The sequence below is a fragment of the Schistocerca americana genome, chromosome 4, assembly GCF_021461395.2.
Source record: "Schistocerca americana isolate TAMUIC-IGC-003095 chromosome 4, iqSchAmer2.1, whole genome shotgun sequence".
In the NCBI taxonomy this organism is placed as follows: Eukaryota; Metazoa; Arthropoda; class Insecta; order Orthoptera; family Acrididae; genus Schistocerca; species Schistocerca americana.
The window spans coordinates 301,347,574-301,369,185 of NC_060122.1; the positions used below are offsets into that span (position 1 = coordinate 301,347,574).

Below are 21,612 nucleotides of genomic sequence, written 5' to 3' on the forward strand. Positions count from 1 at the left end.
TAAGTTATGCTGCCACAAAAGTCTTTGGTCACCTACCAAACAGCATCAAAAGCCTGACAGATAGCCAACTAACATTTAAAAATAAATTAAAAGAATTTCTAGATGACAACTCCTTCTACTCATTGGCTGAATTTTTAGATATAAATTAAGGGAAAAAAAACAACTTAAACATTAGTGTCATGCAATATTTTGTGTAATGTAGTATCTTGTACAGACATCTTTTATTAACCTGACACATTTCACATCATTACGAAGTGCCGTATTCATGATCTATGGAACAAGTATTAATCTAATCTAATCTAATCTGGAAAATAAAAATAAAAGAAATTAAAAAAAGTAGTGTGACATATGACTCACACAGCCACCATCCACAGTAAGATGCTTACAGCAAGCATTTAGGGCAACAAAGGTGGTTTATATTCTGGCTTGTTGGATTTCTCAGTGCAGATGTTGATAAATGTAATAGCATGGACAGAAATAACATGCTATTCCATTGGTTCCATTATTGCTCCTAAATGACAGGCCACTGCCAGTAACATTGTAAATGAATTGTGAAATAAAATATATCCCAAGGAATAATTATTATTCTGTAATAGGTTTGTAGTATTTCAATGTGACAATATCTCAAAAGTTAAAACCAGAGCTGTCCAGCTTTTGTTTGAATCACATTACAGTGATCTTCAGAGCACACAGTACTCTTCAGTATTATTGAATCATTGTGGTCTGCTTCACAGATAACCATTATTGCAGGAAAAGAGCAACACACTAAACAAAGAAATGAACTGTTAAACATGCAGCTGTGAAACACAACGACAGATGACGATGTTTAAAAGTTGAGTTACGAGTTATGGCACTGGCATGTAAAATGTTTCGATTAAATTATCTTCATTAGTAGGTATTACTACCATTCTGTTCCAGTACAACTACTGCTCATTCTCTCTTAGATCACTGAGAGATGGAACAATAGGGTTCAAGTCCTTGTCTGTCGTCCTGACTTCAATTTTCCACACTTTCCTTGAACCACTGTGTTAGGAAGAAGGTTCCTTCAAATATGTCACTGCAGATTTTCTTCGAGTCCAACTACAAACACACACTCCCCCCTTCCGCCCCCCCTTCTCTCTCTCTCTCTCTCTCTCTCTCTCTCTCTCTCTCTCTCTCTCTCTCTCTCTCTCTCTCTCTCTCTCTCTCTCCCCCCCCCCCCCCATGCCCCTGCCCACCTCCACCCCCCCCCAAAAAAAAAAAAAATTCTTGTGGCCAAGATCTTTCCCCATCCTTTGCTAGTCTCTGTCTTTTAACAATGCCTCATCTTTGCAGTGCCTTTTAAATTCTTATACTTCTTCATCCTTCCAGTGAATTGCAGCAGTTGTGTTAATTCAGCACGACTGCATATATAACCAGTTTCCTGAAAATGTTAGCTTTTAGAAATACTTACAGAGATTTGAAATTTTGTTTAATAAGCATTTTGTATGAAAGAAAGAGAATTGAAATGCTGTAATTTTCTTTCAGGTACGAGCGACTGCTCCGACGGGCCAAAACAGAGGACCTGTCTGAAGTATCAGGCATTGGATGCCTCTACCAGAGTGGCGTTGACCGCTTTGGTAGACCTGTTATAGTATTTGTTGGCAAATGGTTTCGCTTTAAGGAAATTAACCTTGACAAGGTAGGAGATCCGAAATTGGTCTCATAGTAATATTTTCTTCTATCTGTTATACTACATGTGGCCTATATCTGTGCATATCACCATATGGCAAAAATGTAAGTGGAGATTACATTCGAATGACAGTGGTATTCAAAGCATAGGTTTCTAGAAGATGATACTGGCCTTGCTTTTCAATAACCTGATTTGCTGCATCTCTCCACACTAGACTATCAAACGCAAATCTTTTCATTTCAGTGTAACTGCTGCAGCCTCTATCCACATGGACCTCTTCATTAGTTAATCTTCACCTTTTGTCTAGTAGCACATTTTAAAATCTTCAGTTTTCTTCTTGTTTATGCTGAGGGTCAAATCGGACTTTAAGTCTTTGGAACGATATAGAAATTTATTGAGATAACTCACAGAATCAGTAGATGAGTTATTTTGTAGCAAACAACCTGAAGTTTGATTCAAGTAGTGTGTAAGTACCCCCTCCTGCCTCTAGAAGCACCATGGTTGTGTGCAATTAAAATGGCTACTTTCACTGGTTCGGAGCATGCTCACTGCATGTTTTGATTTCATGAACTCTACAACAAGTGTTCGGCATAAATTTCACAGTGAATATGCTAAAGAACCTCCAAGTATGGCTATAATTTACTCTTGGCACAAGAACTTTGTTGAGACGGGTTGTTCACTGTGATACAATAAATCACCTGGATGACCACGCGTTGATAATAATGTTGAACAGGTTAGGGAGCACTTTGTCCAGAGTCCACAAAAATCAACATGACATGCGTCTTGCGAGTCCGTTATTCCACAAAAGACTGTTTGCCAAGTACTGCATATAGAAGTTTACACTTGAAACCATACAGATTCACAATGGCACAGCACATTGGTGATGCAGATGAAGTTGCTAATGGGAATTCTGTGCAGAAATGTTGCATCTTATAGAGGATGATGAGACATTCCTGAACACAATAATCTTCAGCGATTAGACAACATTTCATGTCAGTGTTATGGTAACACCTGCAACTGCAGAATATGGGGCAGCAAAAATACACATGCAATCCTGGAACAAGTTTGACAACCCCAAAGTTAATGTGTTTTGTGCTCTCAGCAAAGTGTACAGTCCTTTCTTCTTCATGGAGAAAACTGTCACTGATATTTTGTATCTGGAAATGTTGCAAAACTTTTTAATTCCACAGATCGATGAAGATGACTGACATGGGATGGTTTACTACCAGAAAGACAGTGCACTGTCTCATTTCATCAAGGAAGTGCAAGGTTTCCTCAATAATCACTTCCCAAGTTGGTAGACTGGCTGTGAAGGGCCAATTGTATGGCCCCCTAGTTCCCCAGGCTTGACAACATTAGATTTGTTTTTCTGTGGTTTTGTTAAAGTCCATGTGCATGTTCCTCCCCTACTACACAGTTTAGCCAGCATGATAAATTGAATCTACACTACTGTTGCATAAGTTACACCCAATTTGCTGCAACGAATGTAGGAAAAATTGATTACCAGTGGGATTTTTGTTGGAGCACAAATGATAGTCACATTGAACCAAAATGACACATGATACTTTTATGTGAAATTTGAGGTTGTTTAGTACAAAATGACATATCTACTGATTATATGAGATATATCTATAAAGAAAGATGATGAAACTTACCAAACAAAAGCGCTGGCAGGTCGATAGACACACAAACAAACACAAACATACACACAAAATTCTAGCTTTCGCAACCAATGGTTGCCTCGTCAGATATATTTAGATATATTTTTCCCACGTGGAATGTTTCCCTCTATTATATTCAGATTATATGAGATACCTCAATAAATTTCTGTATCATTGCAGACTGTTATGTTCTTTTTGAATCAACATGTACTATCAGTCATCCATGTTTTGCTTCCATATAAGCCCATTTGAAGAGAGATACTGTCAGAAACCACTGTCCAACTCAAAATATTTTTCGAGAAAGCTTATCTTTTTATTGCCAGTTCACATTTTATATCCTTCTTACTTTAGCTATAACATCTTCATGAAATTAGAGGTAGCATTTCTCAGTATTACTTGAATGATTTAATTGTACACTATTGTGTCTAGATAATTAGTCACCTCCTTTATTCCTAAATAATTTGTAATTTCATCTCCCTTATTTACTCGTTGTCTCTCAATGAATTCAATGTGTGTGAATATTTTGTGAAAAATTTATAAATTTATTTGGAAGAGGGATTATATTTTATCATTAAAGAATTCTTCTCCATACTTTTTTGACAAGAAGAAGGATGCTGAAGTGAGGTAGAGCCATTGATATTGTTAACGTTCAGTGTGTCCAAACCCTGCACAACTGATTACATTTTGCCAGGTATTCACAACTCCATATTCAAATATCAATGAGTGCATAAACATCAATGGATGCATAAACATGAGCCTACTGACATTGCAAAAATCTTAATAAACTATGTTCACCACATTTTATACGAAGTTTGGTGTACCCCAACAGGCTTTTTGCAGATGATGCAGTTATCTATAATGAAGTACTATCTGAAAGAAATTGCCTAAATATTCAGACAGACCATGATAAAATTTCAAAGTGGTGCAAAGATTGGCAACTTGCTATAAATGTTTAGACATGTAAAATTGTGCACTTCACATAACAAAAACACACAGTATCCTGTGCCTATACTATCATTGTGTCATTGTTGGAATGGGCTAACTAATACTAGTACCTGCGTGTAACACTTTGCAGGAATATGAAATGGAAAGATAACATAGGTTCAGTTGTGAGTAAACCAGGTGGCAGACTTTGGTTTATTAGTAGAATACTGGGGAAGTGCAATTAGTCTACAAAGGAGATTGCTAACAAATCACTCATGCAATCCATCCTAGAATATTGCTTACATGTATGGGACCTGTACCAAATAGGACTAACAGGGGATATTGAACATATACGGAGAAGGGCAGCACAAATGGTCACAGGTTTGTTCAATCTGTGGAAGAGTGTCAGAGAGATACTGAAGGAACTGAACTGGAAGACTCTTGAAGATAGATGTAAACTATACCAATAAAGACTGGCTTCAGCTGCCAGAGACTGTGGTCATGTGTGTGTGAGAGTTGTGTTTTTGTGAGTGTGTGTGTGTGTGTATATTTTGCCTATTTTTGACAAAGACCTTTTTGGTTGATGACTCACTTTCCAACAGTCTTTTGATTGTGCTTACCTGTGACTCAGCATTTGCACTATATGGTGAGTAACAGCTACCCTTTTCATAATATTGTTACATTCCATCCTGAATTTTCTATTGTTTAAGACATTTTAAGATCTAGATGCTAGCTAAGCAGTTTTCATTTTGATGTTGACTCAGGAGGCCTCTTGTATGAAACAGTAGGTCAGCATCAGTTTTCAATAAGTAATTGAAACATCTTGGCCAAGAAGGATATGAAAAAAAGTTTTTTTTAGCCTTGAATTAAAAAAAAAAAGGGCTTGTAGTGTTCTTACAACCAGCTCATGGCAGTGACTGATAATGGAAACATATAATAAACAAGACATCTCCAATCTTCATACCTCTTCCCACTGTTTTCACAAACTAACATGTGACCTCACAAATTATGGTAGTTATGTCTATCACACGATTCATTTATTACAAACAGCCAAATTATTATTTTTATTATTATTATTATTATTATTATTATTATTATTTTTTGAGATTTCAGTCATGTAATGTATTGCTTTCAAATTTGTTTAAGGCACTGCTATATCTCATCTACCTGTTGGATCCATTAGTGAAGGGAGATTACATAATAGTGTACTTCCATACTTTAACATCAACTGCTAATCATCCTTCTTTGACATGGCTTCGAGAAGTATACAATGTGCTGCCTTACAAGTAAGTAAAAATGATATTTTTGGGTTTCTATCTGTTTTTTTATTTGATTTTATCTGTAATTGACATTTTAAAAGACTTATCTTTCATTGGCTGAAAGAAAGATTCAACTGAACAAAAACAATACATTTAGTTTTTATTTTAAAAAGTTGCATTAAAAAAGAGGGTTATAGTTTGTGGTAGTTATTGAGAAAAATAAACGGCCATTCCTTGCAGACAACTGAAATGATGTCAAGTAACAATTAGTGAGTAGTGTGAGCAAGAAGCAGTTAATTTCAATACACTCCAATTGGGAATGTAAAGAGAAATATGCGATGAGCCATATGACAAATCATTCAGCTCTAAAATTACTGATAGCTCCAGATGTACATTACTTTTCTGCTGCCTTTATTAACATCTCTGATCATGTTCACTTAGGTTATGTTAAAACTGTAACCAAAATAAAAGTTTGTCAGTTAAACATTTTTTATTGTAATCCTTAAAATGATTTGAGAGCTTTCACCTTAATCTGTAGGGAGATATAATGGGTTCCAACATGATTTTTGATGAGTACATGTGTATTTTCATTGGATACAACCAGCAATCTATATGTTTCATTTCATTTTCTTTACATAAAATGTTTGATATATGTCACATATTAACTCAGCTGCTTATTTTTTTAGAAAAATGTGAACAATTTAACTATTTTACAAGAAACTGAAATAATTTAAAGAAAGTGACCTGTTGCATCCTTGTAAATGCACAGTGTACACGTAACCAGTCATGTAGAAACTCAGTATACCCACCAGACAATGAGGATGAAAAGCTGTGGAATGGGCCATGAATGTTATTACAAGTTATGGAACTGATGCTGATGATTGTTGCTTCCATTAAGTTTGCATTCAGTTTGTGCAACAGTTCTCCTGGTTTCAGTTGTCGGTGCAGTATCTATTATATGGCTCATATATCAGACTGCACAAAGTTTTTATTGTTTTTTTTTTCACTTCTCTTGTGGCACATGTTGAATTATTCCTCAAGCCTCAGTACATACTACTTTAGATTTTCCATTATGTAGTCCAAAGGCATAGATTCTCTCTGTTAACAAAACCACTTTCTACCTACTCATTGATATTGAACTTTGTATAACAACATACTCCAAATATTTTTATCTTAATTTTAGGCCTCTGTCAAATATAGCAGTGTAATCCAAGTGCTGACGACATCTTTTGTCGTCGTTGATACATGGGAGTTGGTTGGTTGGTTGTTTGGGGGGAAGAGACCAAACAGCGAGGTCATCGGTCTCATCGGATTAGGGAAGGATGGGGAAGGACGTCGGCCGTGCCCTTTCAAAGGAACCATCCCAGCATTTGCCTGGAGTGATTTAGGGAAATCACGGAAAACCTAAATCAGGATGGCCGGACGCGGGATTGAACCGTCGTCCTCCCGAATGCGAGTCCAGTGTGGACGACATCTTTTCTAATGATTCTTGTTACTCTATTGGATTTAGATCATTTCATTGTTGATTGGTATTATGTTTCACAATTTTGCTCTTTTTTCATTTTTGACTAGTGCAATTTTTGTAAGTTCATTTTTGCAAATGCTTAAAATTTGTCAAATTACAGCTCCCAGCATGGAGTTGGCTGACTACCATTCCTCTTCTTTAAAAATAATCAGTTGCCAGTATATAATTTATATGTTGCAGAATATTAGTAAGATTTATTCTTTTTCTCCTGTGGTATTGTAAAGTCCTCTGCAAAATTCAACACATAGTAATGAACATGAATAGTCACAATTGCAAGAAGCTTTTTTTTTTATTTTTATTTTTTCAGCACACATAGGTACTAATATGAACAGTCACAACTGCAAAAACTATTTTTTTACCTTATAACAAATTTAAAAACAATTTTCTTATGGTTGTAACTGTTCATGTTCATTCTTAAGTAAAAAACAAGAAATGCCATTCTCCAGAAGACATGTTCTAAAATATTACTCAATACACACAGTTTACTGGCACACACATCTTTCATCGTTTCTTTTACCTCTTGGGCCACAATTGGATCACATCAGCCAAAATAATATTTCCACAGGGATGATTCAGTATCAAACTCTTCATTTCATTACAGTTGCTCTTACCTCCAAATAAAGATTAAATTCATCTAAAAGTGTGTATCCTGAGGCTGGAGGTTCAATGCGTGATGGAGGAAAATATTGTAGTAACTTGAGGTTTGTGGCACCAGCATGGGCACTGTTGACACGATTAACAGTGTTCCTGATATGCTTGTGTAAGGCCTTTGTATTCGTAATTAGGGTACAAGGTTTTATTTCTTGTAGTTCAAAAAATTGCAATAAGTTGCTTATGAGCAGGAAGTTAGGAATCTCCAGAAATTCAGAACTAAGATAAACAAAGTATGTTAGCACTCTATATAGTCAGCATTTGGATAACTGAGCTTGCAGATCCTTATATTACCATTTTAGGTGCAATGTTCCTTGTAAACAAGCCCACATTCATTCCACAAACAATCTATTGTTCTTGAATGGTAATTAATACACTCATGTGGCTGTTAATTGTAATGTTGTATGTAATCAGCTAATTACATGAGACATTACTTTGCAATCTTTTAAACTGTCACATAAACTACCTATTTTAATTACTGTTATTAATGTAGATAATTACAGTAAATTCATCATAGCTTAATCTCTGTTGTAACGCATTTTGACTCCTCTCATTTCCTGGGGATGCTCATGTGTCATGGGAGCTACAGAAAGCAAAATGTGAATAATAAAATGAAAGAATAGGATTCTTGTTACCTTCCGTTCTCCATTTTTTCTGCAATCAATAATACCCAGACAATAAACTGAAGTAATTTCAATGGTACGAACCAGAGACATTGCTGATGTGTGGGGTGGCTTGCATGCCTCAGTGATACAGATAACTTCACTGTACATGTGGCAACAGTGGCGTGGTACCTGTAGAGAGGCCAGACAAAAATGTAGTTCCGGAAGAGAAACAGCAGACTCTTCAGTAATTGCAGGAGCAACAGTCTGGATGACTGACCGAGCTAGCCTCATAAAATAAGTCAGCACAACCTTGGTATGCTGGTCTTTTGAACAGCTGAAAGCAAGGAAAAATTATACCCATTATTATCCCAAGGGCATTCATTTATACTGTATGTATTGTAATTGACAATGGCCGAAGTAGAGAGGATATAATGGAGAGTGAAATTACAATGAAATCTAGACCATTAGCTGCTTACAGGCATTGATAAATATCAATAGGGACAGTTGAAAATGTGTGCCCCAACCAGGACTTGAAACCAGGATCTCCTGCTTACATGGTGGACGCTGTATCCGACTGAGCTATCAAGGACACAGAGAATAGTATGACTGCAGGGACTTATCTCTAGTGCACACCCTGCGAGACCCACATTTCCAACTTACTGTGCACACACTACATTTATAGTGCCCCTGCCCACTGTACTTGTTACTCGCGGCAGTCAATCTACCGATTCCCGTAAGAGTTTGAGCGATGTGAATGCATCCACACTGAAGATCATTGGCCAGTAAGCCTTATCTACATGAAGACGGTATTTTTGAAAAAGAGGAATTTGCAAACATGTATTTAAATTTAAGGGTTAGGAAATCGTTTTCCGAAGATATTTGTGTGGAGTAAGGCCTTGTATGGAAGTTAAATGTGGATGATAAGTAGTTCACACAGGAATAGCATAATGGTAGTTTTTATTGTGGTGCAACAGAAGATTGCTGAAGAGTAGATGGGTAGATCGAGTAACTAATGAGGAAGTGCTGAACTGAATTGGGGAAAAATAAATTTATATCGCAACTGGACTAAGACAATGGATCGGTTGATAGAACACATCTTGAAGCATAAATGAATCATCAATTTGGTAACAGATGGAAGTGTGGAGGGTAAAATTTGAAGAGAGAGAGAGAGAGAGAGAGAGAGAGAGAGAGAGAGAGAGAGAGACAATGGATGAATACAGTAAGCACATTCAAATGGATGTAGGTAGCAGCAGTTATTCAGAGGCTGGCACAGGATAGAGTTGCATGAAGAGCTGTATCAAATCACTCTTCTGACTGAAGATCACCACAGCAACAACAATAACATGCTTTTACCACCATCAGAGTAGATTTGCCAGGAAAGCACTCAGAATTGTTGTTGGTAGGAATATCAACAATGTAGGGAAAGACAGATTGCTACTTACCATAAAGAAGATACGTCAAGTTGCAGACAGACACGATTAAAAGACACTCATATGTAGCTTTTGGCCACAACCTTAATCAGTAAACACACACACACACACACACACACACACGCAAACAAAAACAAGCACATCTCATGCACACATGACCAGCTCCAGCATCTCGGACATCTCCGCAGTCCACAGTCGTGTGTGTGTGAGGTGTACTTGCTTTGTGTGTGTGTGTGTGTGTGTGTGTGTGTGTGTGTGTTTACTGATGAAGGTTGTGGCCAAAAGCTACATGTGAGTGCCTGTCTGCAACTTGATGTGTGTCTTCTTTACACGAAGCAGCACTCTATATTTTCCCACATTGTTGATGTGGGATTTTCCATTGTTTGAGAATTATTGCTGGGACAGGTATATGTTTGTCACATGATGTCATGGAGCAAGGATGCATAATTAAGACAGTAACAAAGCAAAGCAGAATATTAAAAAGAGGCAAACTAACAGAATAAAAGATATGCAAGCGAGAAAAGTAGTTTAAAACCAGATATCCTGATTAATGATAACATATCTACTTCTCTATCAATTATCTAATGATAATATAAATGAACTTCTATTAGTTCTTTTTTCTTTCTTATCATCAGATGACGAACTGATGTATTCAGAAGGTTAAGACACAGTCAGCTCTTCTCTGTTTTCTCACTTCATATATAAAATTTTATTATCTTTTTTAATGAAGAATTTGTGTGTGTTTCCCTTTGTTTTTAAATTAATACTTGCTTCAAACAGTTGCTACATGCTGTTCAAGTCTTAGAAACAGATTTTGTACAACAGGTGTTAACATTTATCAGGTGTACGATATGTCTGCATTTGGCTTTACAATGTTTTGTTTTTCAGGTACAAGAAAAATTTGAAATCATTTTACATCGTTCACCCCACAATTTGGACAAAGGTATGTTCTTGAGTGATAAAGTGTGCACGTCTCTATCATTTACCTATTGTTAATAAGTAACCATAATTAATTAGGCTTATACGTTAGGGAATTAGTAAGGTGACCAACTGGTAGCAAACAGCCTGGAAACCCTAAAACTTTATGAATGTAATGTATGAGCAAACACATACATGAAAGTGACTAAATGAACAGATGAAGGGTAATGTATACTGCTGATGAACTTCATTTCCCCTATAGTGCTATACCAAGATAATCTGCAGAGACTGTAGCTTATTAGTGCTGATATGCCAGATGGTTCTAAACAGGATTCATATGCTTGCTAGGAGTTTACATTCCTTGGTAGATAAACTGACTGAAACTCTGAACTTACTTAAGTTCCACTGAAGTGCGAAAAGAATTTTATAACACTGGTATGGCCTTTGTTTTTTCCTTTTTTGGGGTGTGGATCAACAGAGGGTGGGGAAAATTTTGGAGAGCCTCTTTGCCTGTTTGAAGCAGACAGCATATGATCTAGTATAAAATTTCAGAAGTTCTGTGAGGCTGTTCACAGATGTTACTGTTTTATATAAGAAAGCCATAATGCCAGAAAATTGTGGTGAAATGCAAGAAGACCTTAAGATTCTTCAGAAAAATCTTAATGAAATGCAATTCACCAGTGAAACAGTGGGCCTACACAATGCTACACTCATTGTTGAGTATTTCTCAGTAGTCTGGAGGCTTTATCAGATGTGATTAGTGAAGAAGATAAAGAAGACCCAAGGAGGAATGGTGTACTTTGTCACAGGCTTGTTTATGCAAGAACATCATAGGGGTTCTCATCAAACTGCAGCAGTGGGCACTATAAGAGAGGCATAGTGTGCCACAGAAAGGTTGACTGTTAAAATTCTGAGACCATGATTTCCAGTAAGAGTCAAGCAACATATCACTTCCTCCAGTGTACCTGTTGCAAAATGACCATAGTGGGAAAATCAGACACATGTGAGCCAATTCAGGACATTATATTTCTTCCCATGAAAATGAAAAAGACACCAGGGAAATAATATGGGTATGATCCACCTTCTGAGAAATGTAGGTGTAGATGTAAAGGAATCTCCCACATGTAATTATTTTGTGGCCAAAATATTCTCAGTAGGTACATTTTAGAATTTTACATTATATCCTATCAAAAATTGTTGGTCACTCTGCTCAGCTCCCACAAAGATTAAACGCATTAGTGATGAACCATACAACTCAAATGCCAAACTTCTGTTTCTTTTGAATGTTTTCTATTGGGTTTCATGTTTGAAAAGAAAGGTGGGTGAAGATGAAGATGCAGGTGGTGAGAAATTTTGTTTTTGTCTTCTGAGTAATGGTTGGAGATAAACCTTACTTTCATTTTGCACATGTTTACAAGTGCACATATAGTACCTAGCACAAGTATAGAAGAATGTTTGCATTACTAAGGAAATTGTTTAAGGCATATTATGATTTGACTGTTTTGATACGGTATGTTTCATCAAAATCGTACAGCTCAGTGGCAGTGGGTGAACAGTTTACTACAGATATATTCTTGCACTCCACCAGAAAATGTTGTGTACAGGGATTGGGAGAAAAGTCATTGCAACTATAGATGGAAACTCCATGTGTAGACACTGAAAAAACACAAACATTGTGCCTCACTTATTTATTACAGTAGAGTATAGGATAATACTGGTTTCGAGCCAAAATGATTATAGCACTGCAAACATACAGTTGAAATGACAAAACTGGAATCTAAAGTCCCTCAGAGTAGTCCCTTGCAGCATTCACTACACACTGCTAACTATATGGGACTTGCTGAATAGCATCTGTGCCACCAGTTGCCAATTTGCTGCACCTTGTCTGAATCAGGTCATTTGTTGCCAAACAGCACTGGTAATGTCCTCTCGTACTGCAAACCACCTACCACATAGTGGTTCATTTACCTTTCATATGAGATCAAAGCCACAGAGCAAAAGGTCAGGAGACTATGGTGGTCGCTGCATCGCAGTCAATTCATGTGATACCCACAGCAGTGCGATTTTGTGCAGTTGCAGCTCTGTCTACAATATCCTAAAGTGTGACAATAATTGAACTATATAAAAAAACAACTCAAATTAGTTACAAACTATGGCATACACACACTTTATTCAACATGTAAACATCACTACAGATATTCGGATTTAGGTTATGACATGTTTGATATGCCTGCCATCATTGGTGATAATGTGGCGCAGACAAATAGCGAAATTCTGCATGACCAGCTGAAGCATCGGGACATTGATGCTATCAGTTACCTCTGAATGGCTGTTTTCAGCTTAGAAATGGTTTTGGGGTTATTGTTGTACACCTTCTCTTTAATATAGCCCCACAAAAAGGAGTCGCATGTGTTCTGATCTGGAGAATATGGCAGCCAATCAAGGCCCATGCCAGTGGCCTCTGGATACCAGAGAGCCAGAATGCAGTCCCCAAAGTGCTCCTCCAGGACATCAAACACTCTCCTGTTTTGATGAGGATCATACTCAATCTTGCATGAACCACATCTTATTGAAATCAGGGTCACTTTGGATAATGTGGGTGAAATCATCTTCCAAAACTTTCATGTACCTTTTGGTAGTCACCGTGCCATCAAGGAATATCACACCAATTATTCTGTAACTGAACATTGCACACCACACAGTCACCCATTGACGGCAAAGAAACTTCTAGATCATGAAATGTAGATTCTTAGTCCTCCAAATGTGCCAATTTTGCATCTGTCATTGTGAATACACACTACGCCTGCATAGCTTCCACACAACATTTAACAGTTTATGATTTGTTGACATATCTGCAAGAAAAAAAAATTAGTTGCAATGACTTTTGCCACAACCTTAGTATGAAGTAATACATGAATGGAATGATATGGACACTACCAGTTTGTGAACTTACCAAAAATGCTCAGTTAGTGGTGGCTGTTGTCATTTTCCATGAAACTGTGTAGGGAGTTTACCAAGTCTGTCATTCCGCAAAGAACAAGAATACATTTGTAGGGAACTGCTCATCATCACAGTGTGATGGATACGGTGTGCAGTGAATAACCATGCCATGTCAAACAATTTCTTAATAATGCAAGCAGTCAACATTTCCTTACATATGTTTTCATCATTACTGAATTTAAGGCAGTTGTAGTTCATGCCAATCTGGTACGATAGTGGTTTTTAAAGTCCATTCCAGATCTACTTGTCTGGAGGATTGTGCTGTTGTGCATTGTCTCAGAAATGATTAATTTTATACAGATAATTGCTCATCTTTAGTTTTAAATGACTAAATGAGAGAGAGAGAGAGAATTTGCTGTGACCCTACTAGGTATCTTGGCTTTAGAAAGACTATACTCAACCAACAACTGCAGAGTCCTTGAATGCATAATGCATGGTAAGTAGTATTACTTAGGGTTTGAAACTTAATGAGGATAGGCACATTATGGAAATTTATTTATCATTTACAACTAGTAAGAACATATTTTCATTTTTTAAAAAAAATATGAAGCTTAACTGAGATACTACCTGTCCTCTCAAACTGAAAAGTAAATGAAATGTAAATTGTTGCAATTCCTATTACAACTCCATTTGTTACTGATTCTTAATGACTTAGAAAGCACACAGAAAGATGCCATAGAATAGACATTTCAGAATCAATGTCTGAAGGCTTTACAAATATGACACCAGAAAGTCGTTGGTGGAATATAAATAATACAGTGAGCTGTGCTTGTGGTACAATGTTGACAGCTGGGACCATGTTGTCATGAAGGTATATGTGTATTCTATTTGTATGGAGGACATCATCTGACAGCTTAACAACATTTTCAGTCATGCTTGTGTGTTTACTCATGGCTCAACCATATGTTGGGTTGTTACCCTACCCTTCCATTATTTATATGAAAGCTTTGCTACTTCATTTTAGCAGTTTTCATTTATTTTTTGAATGTGTTATAATTTGTCAAAATAAATTTCTAATATACTATGATTGTCTATAATTTACTTGCAGATGATGACATGGTGGTTTACAACATTTATGGCTCCAGCCATCAAGCAGAAGGTCCACAGCCTTCCTGGTGTAGAATACCTATACAGTGTAATGTCCCCTGACCAATTAGAGATACCAGCTTATATTACAGAGTATGATATGTCGGTCAGTAGAGCTAGTTTTTTTCTTACAATATGCCTTACTAATATTCATTATATTCAAAACACATTTTATGTTAAATGATATTACTTTCTTTCCAGATTAATGGCCTAAGATATTTTCAGCCTGAGTCACCTACATAGATAGATGCCAAATGCACAAGCTGAAGAGAACTGTTGAATTCAAAATGCAGTGCCCCATATAGCAGAACAAAAATGTAGTGATAAAATGAGCTTCATAATATTTAGAACTTTAGCCAGAATGTTTTAAAGCAGTGAAGATTTGTTATCAACCTCCAAGGAGTATATGGGCTGAAAGTGGTTATAAAAGTTGTTAAATTTTTGTGTCATTCTACTGCCATGACGTGTTAATGGTATTTATTCTCAAACTAAATACTGAGAATCAAATGACTGACAGCGTAAACTCCATTTTAATCAATTGTATGTTCTTATTCTATACAGATGTTTCATATGTTGATAAGTGGGAGCACTAAAATTGTTAATCTTAAATTTTCACTAGAGATATCCGTAAAATGTGCCATCAAGTAGTTCAGCCAATACAACAAAAGTTTATGATTAATAACAAAGTGCTGGTGTTCAGGCAATAAGTTTTATGATTTATCAGTGACATGTAGTGAAAAGTGGATTAACAATATTTTTAATAATATCATAAAAAACAAAATAGATGCCAGTATTTACCACAGTATCAATTTTTATTTTCATGTTAAACAGGGAGGATTGTTAATGTAGTATTGAATAATTAAGATGTTGACGAGTGAGTGGCTTACTTTCCTGTGCTTGTTGTATGAGGAGATATGTTAAGAGATGTAATAACATTATGAATGTTTTATGGTAATTTTTATTTTATATTTTGTACAATTTTGTAACCATTAAATAGCATCACTAATGATGTACAAGTGAAGAACTATGTTTTACAAGTTAAAAGTTGTCAAGTGTCTCTCAGGGCACTACTGCAGCTGTTGTTGAATATTTTGTGCATTAGAAAAAGGTACAAAAATACTGTTTAGTATTTTTATACAGATGCACGATTTATTGTGTTTTGAAAGTGTAAAACAAGTGTTAAATGTTGAAAATCCTGTGGCCTTCCACGTGGTTCCACAATAGATACAACAATTTTTACTAGAGAATTCGTTTAAAATATATGCTGCCTTTATTCAGAAATAGTGCCTGTTATATTCGCCGATAACATCTAATTACAGGTGAAAACAATCAATAATCATTGCAATAATCTGAGACTGACTGTATTTCTCTTTGCAGAAAATATTTATGGGCTGAATTGAGGGAAACTGTTAGTATATATTACATATGCTTTACTTGTTAAATGCACTTGACATCTTGAAATGATATGCACTATTTCCAGATGTCAGTATTGCCTTTTTCATTAATAATGTTCAGTTAGAGAATAACAGCCCAAAATAAAGGAAAAATGTGATATCTGTACATCAATTTCAACCAGAAAATTCTGACAATTATTAAAAAAAACAAAAATGCTTATTGTACTATACGAATAGCCGTGCCACAGTTTCAATAAAAAATAACAATGGATCTAGATTGTTATCAATCACAGAATTCACAATAAAGACTACTCCAGATTTGTTGAAATTTTATCTAATAATTTACTCTTCATGTACATACTAATTAAATTGTATAGGTCCAAAGAATTTTTCTTCTGATTGAAATACCACATTAGCAAGATATGTAGCACAAGATTCTTAGCCAATTAGGGACAGAGGTAATGACTGTTATTGCTTAAAAGATTGATCGCCACTACCATCTCTAAGAGTGTTGTGTTACAGATACAGTACACTACCAACAGCAGCTGCGAGCACTTCATTAGATAGAAACCTCAACCCCTGGATGATTTGTTTTCTTTTGCAATACTGAAACATAATTTCAGTATTATGAAAAGGGTAGATTATACCCACCATATAGTGGAGATGTTGAGTTGCAGACTGGCACAACAAAAAAAAAAAACTGCTGAATGAGCAAGCTATCAGCCAAAATGCCTTCTTTTGAATTAGACAACATATCCACACCCGTTTTCACACAAACACAACTCACACACGCGTGACCACTGACTGTCTCCGGCTGCTGAGGCCAGACTGTGACTCAACATCTCCACTACATGGTGAGTAGCAATCTATCCTTTTCATAATATCATCATTATTCAATCTTGTATTTCCCATTGTAACATAATTACCATTTTCGTAATTACATAGTTAGCTACAGTATTTATCTGGAGTCAAATCCCTATTTACAACAGAATAATAATCTACAATGTGAATCTGCCATGGAGTTTATGCAAAGCGGGTGGAGGTAATTCTCTCAATGGGAATGATGTAGCTCATCAGACAAAATAATGTGGTAAAACAAAGTAAATTAGAATAATTTGTTTTAATGGTGGTTGTCTTTATTCTATCCATTTATAATGTATCTTATGTACCTCCTTGGCTATTTCTGTGTTAGAGAGATCTGAAAAGCAGCCCATCCAATCTCTGAAGCAAAATGAGGAGCTGTTTGATCAAGAAACAGCAGCATTATCAAAATTAATCTAATGGAAATAACAGCGGGAGGGACTTAGCGATATATTGATCACATATTCCACCCTCAAAGATGGCTCCTCGTATTGCCTTGTATGTAGCAGTTGGCCAGTTAGAACTTGCCTAAAGACTAATCCGTAATGGTGTTTACATTATTAATCAATCACTTTCCTGGCCACAACGAAACAGAATGCATTGCTAAATTATATTTTGTTCCACAATACAGGTAGGTAGAGGTGTCACTGACCCTTGCTTCATAACCTCCCAAAACTTCTCTACAATTCCATCAGACTATTCACATACTATCAGAACACAATTATGCCAATGATATTGTGCTCTTCAAGAACTGTCGCAATCCATTTTATATTGTTAGGAACCTTAGAAACATACCCAATGTTACAATGTACAGAAGGTGAAAATACACCATAACAGAAAACAAGAAATTGTGTTCATTGCGAAGCTAAAACACACTCACCACAAGCTGACAGTCGGTGGAAAGACCTTTGGTGTGCCTCAGTCAAATATGTTGTTCTTATGAAAGGCAGGAAATTGACGCAGTAGTTGCACACAACCAGTGCAATGAACAAAGGTGTGGTGTCCTATTTGGCTAGTTATTTGGGATCTGATGAGAGTGATGAAACTAAGCTGGGTGGCATGTCATTGTACTTCCTTTCATCCCGTATGGTTTGGAAATGTGGTTAACACAAGCAAGCAGGATACCCTCAGTTTGAGCCCCAGTCCAGCATACATTTCACTTGTTGTTGCTGATTCTGCATAAAGTCCCGATGCAGCTGATACCATCAGTTCCTTCTCTTCTTTCCTGTCCTCCCCCCCCCCCCCCCCAAATTTATATTTAATGAGAAAACTGAAAAATACACAGAAGAATGGAGACACCTCAAGCGGATGGATGAAGAAAGAATTCCATTTGTTATAAACAGGTACAGGCCCTCAGTTAATTACATGAAATTGGAACAGCCATATTGCCTAAGCCTTGAAGTGCATAAGAAGAGAAAGAAAAATAAATACTTCTTACAATCTCATAAATTCATTAGGACAAGAACTCCCAAATTCTGTTCACAAGGTCACCCTCACAAGTACTTCAGGGACCGACACATTAATTCACAGACGACGCAAACACTGTTACACAGACAATATTTCTAGCTTTCCACGGTGTAATGAATAATCCTTTAAATTTCTGACCTGTGGTGTCTTGGCTCACTCTGAGGATGGCTGGAAGATAAGTGATAGGAATATCGGTGGAAGAAATGGAATTCACACCACTACATGTCTGAAATTAAATGGATCATACATTTAATAACCCATCATGTATCTGTACATCTGTCAGAACAAAGATGGATATGTTACTTAGTGAGTGTGTCTTGTACTACCTTAAGAGCAAATAGGCCCTCTGTATATCAGAGAAAGGTTTTGCTGCCTAATTGTAGGATATGGGCGGTCAGGAGAATGTGCCACTAGGAAATCTACTTGGTGGCCGGTTATGGAGTAAAATGAGTGTAAATTCAAGTCGTATTACATGCTAGAGGATGAGGCTGTCAGACTGCTGCAAAGCAGAGACAAAAATAGAGAGCGAACTGGCACACCTCCGTGATTAGGGCCTCTTTCTTTACTCTAATTTAAAACTTCACATCTGTTTTCAAAACATTACTCAGTGAACTCTCAATAAAAAAGTAAAAAATAAGGATGACTCCTTGTTTGTCATTAATAAACCAGATGCAGGATCAAAACGTCACTAATGGAAAAATCACACGGAAAGTCAAATTTCTGCAGTAACAAGCAAGATGGTAAAAGATTAAGAATATACAGTTCGTTGTGATAACTCTGAATATTATTTTCAGTTTCATTTGCAAGACTGTTGACTTAACTTTGAGGCAAAAAAGTTCCAATTATATCAACAAGTCACTGAGATGCACATATATAAATACTAAATTTATGTTTATACTTAGAATGACTCATTGTTACAGTGCACTTCATTCATTATTCAAAAACATTAATAGTTATTTCATTTGTTATATAAGTCACATAGTTCCATGTGTTATATTCAATTATTGACCACTGTCTCTGGCTGCCAAGACAAGTTGGGCCTCAGAAGTTAGATACAATGGTCTTGTATGTATGACCTGTGTTTGTATGAATGTGTGTGTTTATGTTGTCTATTTAAGAAGAAGGCCTTCTGGCCAAAAGCTTACATGTTTAGTAGTCTTGTTGTGCCTGTTTGCAACAACTTCTCCACTATATGGTGAGTAGCAGTCTGTCCCTTTCATAAGACTGTCCTTACTCCATCCTGGATTTACCATTTTTTGATTCAATTATTGTGGTCATACATAGATGACAAGTCTAAAAACTGGCAAAAGAAATGGCTGCTGGTTGGGCAGGATGTAGTAGGGCATGGGATAGGAACACATGAGAAAGCAGTAGTAGGTGCACGGGATAAGATTGTGCCTTGGGCACCAGCGTCAGTGGAGTTTGTGCAGAGAGTTTGTGCAGATTGAGAGGGGTGACAGAATAGAGAAAGATGAGGCTGCAGAGAAGATGGCATAGGTGCAAAATGAATGAAGCCAGGATAATTATGGGAATGAAGGATATGTTGCTAGAACAACTATTTGTGTAGTTTAAATAAGCTGGTATTGGGTGGGAAGATCCAGGCAGCACATGTTTTGAAGCAGGCACTAAAGTCTATCATGTTGTCATCAGCAGCATGCTCTGCTACTCGGTTGTCAATTGTCCTATTAGTCACAGTTTGACAGTGGCCATTCATTTGGGTGAACAAGTGGTAGATAGGCACATCAACATAGAATGTTGTGCAGAAATTGCAGCAGTGCTGGTATATGATATGATTCCAGAATGAGATTTTCACTCTGCAGCGGAGTGTGCACTGATATGAAACTTCCTGGCAGATTAAAATTGTGTGCCGACCGAGACTCGAACTTGGGACCTTTGCCTTTCCGGGCAAGTGTTCTACCAACTGAGCTACCGAAGCATGACTCACGCCCGGTACTCACAGCTTTACTTCTGCCAGCACCTCGTCTCCTACCTTCCAAACTTTACAGAAGCTCTCCTGCGAACCTTGCAGAACGAGCACTCCTGAAAGAAAGGATATTGCGGAGACATGGCTTAGCCACAGCCTGGGGGATGTTTCCAGAATGAGATTTTCACTCTGCAGTGGAGTGTGCGCTGATATGAAACTTCCTGGCAGATTAAAACTGTGTGCCCGACCGAGACTCGAACTTGGGACCTTTGCCTTTCGCGGGCAAGTGCTCTACCAACTGAGCTACCGAAGCACGACTCACAGCTTTACTTCTGCCAGTACCTCGTCTCCTACCTTCCAAACTTTACAGAAGCTCTCCTGCGAACCTTGCAGAACTAGCACTCTTGAAAGAAAGGATATTGCGGAGACATGGCTTAGCCACAGCCTGGGGGATGTTTCCAGAATGAAGATTTTCACTCTGCAGCGGAGTGTGCGCTGATATGAAACTTCCTGGCAGATTAAAACTGTGTGCCCGACCGAGACTCGAACTCGGGTCCCGAGTTCGAGTCTCGGTCGGGCACACAGTTTTAATCTGCCAGGAAGTTTCATATGGTATGATTGCTTTCACATGTAACCCTGCCTCTAATGGGATAGGATAAACCTGTGATGGGCCTGGAGTATGTTGTGATGGGTGGAGTATCAGACAAATCTCTCACAGGAATATGACCCATGTGGGGAGGAGTTGGGAATGCATGTAACGTAAGGATGGACCAGGATATTGTGTAAATAGAGTGAGCTGCAGGATGCTCCCCCAAAGTAATTACACTTTTCCTCACAAGCAGCTTATAATTAAATTGCTCGCCTATGGAGTACTGCCTCAGTTATGCAACTGCATTCATAATATCTTGCCAGGAAGTCCACAGATTGTGGTAATTCATGGGAAGTCATCGAGTGAAAAAAGTGTTATCTGGCGTTCCCCAAGGATGTGTTACAGGCCCTCAGTTGTTCCTAATCCATGTAGACAATTTGGGAGACCATCTGGGCAGCCCTCTTAGATTGTTTGCAGATGATGCTGTCATATTTAGCATCTAGCAAAATCATCAGAAGATCAATATGAATTACAAAATGATTTGCACATTGCATTTGTGTGGTGCAAAAAGTGGCCATTGAGCCTGAACAATAAAGAGCGTGAAGTCCTCCACATAAGCACTAAAAATTTTCTGTTAAATTTTGATTACACAATAAATAATAAAAAT

The 21,612-nt window shown here is 37.2% G+C and overlaps 1 protein-coding gene across 1 annotated transcript in view; it reads left to right on the forward strand.

The window, feature by feature from the left end:
- LOC124612283 (protein GDAP2 homolog) overlaps nt 1-16,375 on the forward strand; it is a 678,155-nt gene extending 661,780 nt beyond the window's left edge. Inside the window, exons 12-16 of the mRNA XM_047140390.1 lie at nt 1,507-1,660; nt 5,383-5,522; nt 10,595-10,649; nt 14,673-14,816; nt 14,912-16,375. Of these exons, the coding sequence (XP_046996346.1) occupies nt 1,507-1,660; nt 5,383-5,522; nt 10,595-10,649; nt 14,673-14,816; nt 14,912-14,953 (535 nt within the window). The 3' untranslated portion in view covers nt 14,954-16,375. The remainder of the gene's footprint in view (nt 1-1,506; nt 1,661-5,382; nt 5,523-10,594; nt 10,650-14,672; nt 14,817-14,911) is intronic.
- Nucleotides 16,376-21,612: the final 5,237 nt, after the last annotated feature.